Below are 8096 nucleotides of genomic sequence, written 5' to 3' on the forward strand. Positions count from 1 at the left end.
TGAAATGTATTATCAGGAACTGACAGGAATCATCTTGTTTGAGCATGATATCATGTTCAGATTAAACAGGTATTTCATGCCTTGCTCTTTGAATTACGTTATTTGTCATGTGGGCGGTGATTCAGAGAGTCATCGGTCAAATACAGCTGCTGTTTTTCTTTTTAACTATTTATGGATACAAGCTTCACTAACTACACCTGGGCATCTGCTGAAGTAAAAAAAATAATAATAAAGACGAAAAATACATGTAAGAATAAAGAGTGTATGTTGGATTTGTATTATGGTCTAAGAAAAAAAGATTATTCTCCGTTTAGCACTCAATGGGTTAAAGAGGCTGGTTGCCATGGATACAGACGCACACGCCGAGTACATCAGTGACAAAAATCACTCATCACTGATCTAAAGTCTAAAATAACTTACAGAAATCTACAAACCGTTTTTATCAAGCCGTCTCAGAGCGATCCAGGTCTTTGATGCGAGGGGTGGTTTATCAAAACCGGCGTTAGACATTTTAATGTCACAGCAGAAACAGTCAGACGTCAGGGTACCTACCACATCCGGTCAGGGACTTTCAGAATAAGTGTTTCTAATCCTGCACTCCAGTGTACCCATCCTGCCTCTAATGTGTAGTCCCACACCGTACAGAGGGACATACACTGTATGTGAACACAGTGCATTTATTCAACACTTGAAGAACTTGTCAGTCTACTTCACTTGTGTATTTCTTTTCTGTGTTGCTTAATAGTTTATTTGCTGCAATACTCTCAGAGGACGTGTTGTAACTTTCTCACTAATTGCACATTTAAAGTGGTGGATTCTTCCCCCACTTGTCATGTCTATTGCCCCATTTGCACTATTTTACTGAAGTCTGCTGAACTGCGTATCACCTTCAGCCAAATAAGTGTCGTCACATTTCCAGTGAAAAGAAGACTGTAGACCGTAAGCAGACCTCAATTTACTTCTCCACAGGATGCGTCGTGGTTGAGTTTGATTGTTGTTTTCGAGGGAAATAAGTGGAATAAATCGTTTCAGGATGGAGCTAAAGAGGTAAATAGATTATTAAGAACTATCTATGTTACTTAAGTCATCCACTTTGTCGCTTTAAAGTCAGAAACAGATCTACTGTCGTGTTTTCTTTCAGGGGTGTTGACGATATGAAATCTTTCGCCTTGTTCATTTTAGTAAACATTGCGATGGTAACAGCTCTCTCTGGTAGGTATAGTTGACAATGGCAGCTTTTAACCAGTCTATACGCAACAACTCATTCTCATAATCAATCCCATCGTACAATGTTTGGTTCACAGGACCTAAGGATGAAGTGGATCAAAATCTTGAATGTACCAACGACCTGGATGAATTGATGGTTTGCGAATTTGAAGCTCAAAACTGCCCCGAATATAATTTGACTCTGCGGAGTGACAGCGGACATGGGTGAGTTTTTATGGAGTTAGTATGTTTTCACTACAGATCCAGTTAAAAAAAAAATAGTGTCGGTTAGATTGTTGCTGATTAAATTGTGAATGTTGTATATTATCTTGTATTCCACAGGGAGAAGCATTGTAATTTCCAGCAGTGCAAGGGAAGCTCTTGTTGTTGCTCTTTCCAAATGATACTTGTTCATAATGAGACTCATACTGCAACAGTTTTTAAAGGAGGTGAAATGATGGGGTCCAAAGTCATCAGCATCAGGGACAGTGGTAAGTTAACTTATTTAACATGTACTTAAGCTGACTGGATGTAAAACAGGGTGAGAAACATTTTCCTTACTTTTCTTATCTCTCTTCTTCCACAGTAAAGCCCAGAGTCCCAACAAATGTCTCAGTGAAAGAATCAAACGGGAATTTTCAGGTTATGTGGGATACAACATACAACCTGCAGAGGTACTTCGGCTCTGAGTTAACTGCCAATGTTACTTATCACAAAAAAGGAGACACAGAAACGGTAGGAGCACTGAGATCATGGCGATGTAGACATGTAACATTGTCATTAAGTTAAGAAAACTATAATCTCTTGCCATTCTTGTTTCTTCATATCAGGCCAGATCTAAACATGTCACACCAACTAAAATTAATGGACAACATAGCTATGAAATATTTGGTGGAGACCTGGAGCCAAGTACCACATATATGGTCAGTGTGAAGAGCTACACAGAGTGGAGTCGCCGCTACAGTGACAGTAGTGAAGAGGTGGAGTTCACAACCTGTAAGTCTTCAGAGTCCCTTTATCACTTTTTGTGCAGTATATTATACACTTATATATAATTTGGAATATCAAACAAGTGTTACTTATACCACATCCCCAATAATGGTCATTTGAACCATGACATGACAGGATTTACTCCAGAAAAGGGAAGTACCCAACAGCTGTACAATGTTTTGGTGTCGAATAAGCTTTTGATCTGTGATCCAAACTGAATTTCCAGTTATTTCCACTGTTATGGGCATAACTATTGCCACTCCCCTGGGACTTTCCTCCCCAACCATATTTATTTTCTCAGTTCAGCGAGGAAGCTAAATGCTCTGCCTGACTGTTTGTTACTCATCACAAGTTACTGGAAAGACCAACTGTGAACAGAACAACTGAAACTTGCCACATTTATGCTTCCAGAGAACACATGGTGTCAAAACCTGATCTATATTTGCATCCAAATTCAGTTTGTCACTCTATTATCTGTCATGTCGTTTCTAAACTTCATACATACATACTTACTTCACAGCTGCGTCCACTGATGCCACACTCTTGGCTACCATCATCAGCCTCAGTCTTGTTGCAATCATCGTGAGTGGTGCTATATATGGCTGTTATGTAAAGTAAGTCATGCAGATTAAAGATCATCTTTGCCTTGTTTCTCTGTTAGTGAATTATATGAAAGGCATAAATACTTTAATTCCTGTGTTGTGTATCATGTGTGTAATGTTGTTGATTTATTTGTGCTTTTGATTTTAGGTTCAAAACAAAGTGGTGGGACACAGCGGCCAAATGTCCAAAACCAAAACTTCTTGATATGCGCCCACGAGAGCAAGAGGTAAGGCACCCATTTATATAAACTTATTGTGAGCCAAAAATGTAAAACTTGCAGCTTCCAGAGTTATTTATTTATGATTATTCTATTTAAATAAATAAATATATTAACAATAATCTAATAATTATAATATAGAAACTCTGTGTGCAGCGTGTAATCAGATTGCAGCTGCAACTATTATTGACTTGCTCTTTTCTTAGATAAACATGCATTTGTTACTCTTTTGATGTATTTCTACCAAAGTAGCTGTTCAACAAGCATTAGCTGTACATGCACTTTCTGTTACCGCCGGTAACCATGGGTGTCACCAAGCTAACCAAGACTGACATCTGTTATAACTTTATACCTCTTCAGATGCTTTCGGAAACAGGAAGAAATCTAAAAAAAAATAACGTTTTAAAAATGTATGTAGTCTCTATTGGAAAAGGACATTTCTAAATTGATAACTTTAACTGAAATGTTTCAGATCTGTTGTTCTTATCATTATCATTGCAGATCTTCGAGCCTGTGCTACCTGTCATTTCTTCTGTTTGTCTTGAGCCCCTTGTTCCCGACGACAACCAACCAGGGTCAGCATGTCTGCACTAATGCATGAACAAGACAACACATTTTCTTAAGAATTTCTACATGACTATATTCGTGGTTCAAATAACCTGTTCTTTTGTATTCAGGTTGATGTCACTGAGAGACATCAGCAGTGGGAGTCCTCAGCAATGCAGTGGAATCAGCACAGGCTCATCTTGTTTTGGTGAAAGAGAACCGGTTGACATTATAGCTGGTGTACAGGATGCCCTTGGTAAAGCCTTCGCCAATATAAGCACAATATCACCTTTGACCACAAACGCACATACAGAATCAAGCGAAGACAGTGGTCTATTCTCCGCTCCCAACAACCTTTGTGGCACAAGACCTGATCACATGAGACCATTTGACTTTGACAACAAGACTTATTCCACCTCTCTTTCCAGCTTCCCACATCATATCACAACAGACAACTCCGAGGGTCAGACACAGGCAGGAATGCTTTGTGACTCTGCATATCAACCTAATGAGGGTGCCTGTTCTGAAGAACAGGTACAAGCTTGCATACCAGTGGTTTCATCGTTTATCAAAACAGACATGTCCTATCAGCAGTGCGATGAGAGTGTTGAGGAGGCTGGTTGTGAGAGTTCTGGTGAGATGCCACATAGTTGAATGGAAAAACTAAAGAGGCCACTATATCTGATGAAAACAAAGCTTTCATGCAGCCGACGATGACGACCAGTCATTTCAAAATCTAGTGGAGCAGTCTGATGTGTTGTTGGAGAAGAGTCATAGTCAAGAGCTTTTGGAAAAATATCCATTCACCAAGATGCCTTAAAGTTTCTTCAGTCTAATTGTTACAGATTTCATTTAGTATGTCCAGGGTGCCCAGTGTCTAACTGAGCTGTTTTGTTTGTTTGATCTTTGCTGACCAGTCTATGCCAGTAATCAGACAGTCGCTATCAAATTGTTTTGTGTTTTAAATATTTCTGCATACTGCAGTGCCTCAAAATAAAGATTGTTTTGCACCTTATGATCAGTTTACCTTTTATGTATCCTTAATTCCTCAAACACATCAGACCTGTAGCTGCAGACAGGTCAGACCTACTATATTAATTTGTTTAATGAGCATTTTGTACCCTGTGGCTCACTGTTCAATTCTGTCTCCTACAACACAATAATCAACCGTTCTGTTTACCTCCATTAACAACACAAAGCCTTAGTCAAGCTTGATTTTTAAAAAGCTGCAGGCCAGGATAATTTAAAGCTATATTTTTAACCTTACTCTAAGTATTAAGGCGATTCACAAAACTTGCAAGTCAGCTTATGTTCTTCCATTGCTGAGAGAGAGGTTTGTCACTTTGTCACACATTAAATGATTATAGGCCCATTTTCAGTCATCAGTTCTGGCTAAGACCCTTGATCCTTTTATTGGATAAGAATCAGAGCTGTGTAGCACTATTTATTGACCTATCAAAAGCTTTTGATACAGTTTTTTATTTTGATACTGTCATCATTTTATTCTAGGTCTTAGTGTTGCCATTTTGATGGACTCACCTTCAGTTGAAATATATTTCTCATGGTGTACCCCAGGGTTCTGTCTTAGATCTATATCTTAGATTGTTATTTTTTGTTCATATTATTAGTTTAGGTCTAAATAGGGATTGCACTAACCTTCATTTTTGTGCTTTTATACAGAGATATATTGTGCTTGTACCGCCACCATAGATTAATTAGAATTGTAAGCTTTTTTATTTTTAATACAGATTTAGCTTGCCCAGCAAAGCTCGTTTTAAATGCTGAAAAAAACTAAAGTAATGCATTGCTCAAATGTTAGGAAGATGTTGGATAGTATAGTTGCTCATAGAAAGAAGATAGAAGTTGGACTCTTGTTATAAATATCTGTTTGTCTTTCTTTTAAACCACATATTAATAATCTTCCTAAAAAGTTGAGACTGAAGTTTGGATTTTATTTCAGAAATAAGTCCTGTTTCTCCTCAAATCTGAAAAAGACTGCACAACATTGCCTCTTCTTTAAATATGAACCTGTCATCAGGAAGAGAACAAAGTCCTCCAAAAATCTGGATAAACTGGATGTTATCAACTATACTGCCATTCATTTTCACTGGCGCACCTTTCAACACTCATCACTGTACTCTTTGGTCAGCTGACCAACACTCTATACCAGGCGACAGATCTACTGGTAACAGTTCATTTACAAAACTAACATTAGAAAAATGCCTCCCTTTCTCAGCTCACTACTCAATATTGCAACAGTAGTTCTAGCAAATTCATTACAATGGTTATTCCTATAGTCTGCACCTTCTCTGGCCATTACTCACTCCAGTTTGCCTCCCCTAGTGACTGGAACAAGTTGCAAAAGTTGTTAAAACTCAACACAAAACTATTGTTACAGTCATTAAAGAGATGAGCCTCTGAGCCCTGCCCTTACTTTTGAATTTGCTGGAACACCGGTACATAGTTCTAATTGTCGTATATACTGTATATATTGCAACATTTTATTTTCTTTAACATTGTTTAACAATAATTTAACAATTATTATTTAGTAATTATTTAATTATTATTTATTTTAATGTCTTGTATCAACTTGCTTTCTGTTGCTGCCACCTGGCCAGGTCATCATTATAAATGAGATTCTTTGGTTTGGTTTGGTTAAATAAAGGGAAAATAAAATCAAATAAATAAATATGTTAAATTACATGTAGGCAGAATTATTGCACAGGGAGTGATCAGAGGGTTCTGTAGGACACCTGACCAACAACCATATAAAAAAATACAAGCAACCATATAAAAAGTGAGGACAATAAAAAAGTCCTTTAGTCCTGTGTACATTACAAACATTTTTCCAAGGAAGCACAAACATTGCAATTTCTTCTAACAGACTTTCCTATTTCCCAACACTTTTTCTTTCAAAAAGATTACTTCTACTTATGATTTAATGGAAGAGTCACAAACTGTATGGTAGATGGAAGATAACCCACTAAATATTCTGTATACCAACACTTGTGACAGTAAAATAAGTGTCTAAGTCAATCAGCTATCCTGCAGAGCTGTTCAAGGTTGTGTGTTGTGTAATGACTTTGTGAGAGTGAACACTGCTCCGGAACTGTTGAGCCACTTCCACCAAAACACACATCAACTTCAGCTGTCTCTGCAAACACCAGAGTGACATGCATTGCACTCAGACTAACTTAGCAGCAAAAAGCAACCATGGTAGTCCAGGAAAAGGTATAAAAAAAGGTATAATGGTATCAACAATGCTATGTAGGACTGTCTCTTGTGTCTAAAATCAAAAAAATTGTCCACAATGAGGTTTGTGAGTTAGTCTGAGTAACCGGGACATTTACCTGCAAAAACATGTTGCTGAGTTTGTATTACTTTGAGCACCAATAAAATCGTTGTTAATTTTATAGATGTATTTGATGAACTGCAGTCAAGTGAGCAGACGTTCGTCTTTTCCTGATTTCAAGTGCGCCTGTATTACAGAATGGCAAATGCATGTAGTCCATGATAAGGAGAGAGCAAACCTATTAAACTCCACTGTGAAATCCCTTTGATCCATAATTTCCGAGGCTGATACAGTTGTCCTCAGGACCATCCTGACTGTTCACTCCCTCAGTATCAAGCATGTTTACTGTATCATTTTGGAAAAATTCAGCCTCAAAGTTCCTTCTTTTTTTGTTGAAAAAGGCATTATGTACAATATTTACTTTACTGTAAAACCTATTTGATCCATCATTTCTAACAAAGTCTGATACAGTTGTCCTCAGGACCATCCTGACTGTTCACTCAGTCAGTATCAAGCATGTTTACTGTGTCATTTTTGAGAAATTCAGCCTCAAATTTCCTTCTTTTTTAGTTGAAAAAGGCATTATGTGCAATATTTACTCTACTGTAAAATCCCTTTGATCCATAAAGGTTTGTACACGATCTCAGGACCATCCTGACTGTTGAGAAATTCAGCCTTAAAAATTCAAATTTTTGCTTTGTAAAGGGAGAATCTTTATTTATTTATTTTTAATATATCAGTTTTGTTTATTTGTTCAAAATAAGAATAAAGCTGAACAAATCAAGAGGTTTAATGAAACAGTAAACATGCTTGATACTGAGTGAGTGATCAGTCAGGATGGTCTTGAGTTCAAGTGTATTAACCTCTGTCAGAATTATGGAGTCTTGAGTTCAAGTGTATTAACCTCTGTCAGAATTATGGATAAAAAAATTTTTTACAGTAGAGTAAATATTGTACATAATGCCCTTTTCAACAACTTTTAAACTAAAAAAAAAGAACTTTGAGGCTGAATTTCTCAACAATGATACAGTACATATGCTTGATCCTGACTGAGTGAACAGTATCCGCCTTTGTCAGAAATTACTCCGTATAATAGACTACATGCATTTGCCATAGATTCTGTAATACAGGCGCACTTGAAATCAGGAAAACACGAACATCTGCTCACTTGAGCGCAGTTTGATATGAGTATTTGTCAAAACTGACATTATACATTTTCATCATTATCATCAGCAGCGATTT

General features: G+C 37.2%; 1 protein-coding gene across 1 annotated transcript in view; it reads left to right on the plus strand.

Annotated features, from left to right (window-relative positions):
- Positions 1-893: 893 nt before the first annotated feature.
- Positions 894-8096, plus strand: part of LOC104921772 (uncharacterized) — a 14371-nt gene continuing 7168 nt past the window's right edge. The window contains exons 1-10 of the mRNA XM_027281353.1: positions 894-1047; positions 1142-1212; positions 1305-1431; positions 1549-1697; positions 1793-1941; positions 2037-2202; positions 2717-2810; positions 2947-3025; positions 3518-3591; positions 3694-4215. Of these exons, the coding sequence (XP_027137154.1) occupies positions 1034-1047; positions 1142-1212; positions 1305-1431; positions 1549-1697; positions 1793-1941; positions 2037-2202; positions 2717-2810; positions 2947-3025; positions 3518-3591; positions 3694-4215 (1445 nt within the window). The 5' untranslated portion in view covers positions 894-1033. The remainder of the gene's footprint in view (positions 1048-1141; positions 1213-1304; positions 1432-1548; positions 1698-1792; positions 1942-2036; positions 2203-2716; positions 2811-2946; positions 3026-3517; positions 3592-3693; positions 4216-8096) is intronic.

Source organism: Larimichthys crocea, chromosome VIII (genome assembly GCF_000972845.2).
Source record: "Larimichthys crocea isolate SSNF chromosome VIII, L_crocea_2.0, whole genome shotgun sequence".
Lineage (NCBI taxonomy): Eukaryota > Metazoa > Chordata > Actinopteri > Sciaenidae > Larimichthys > Larimichthys crocea.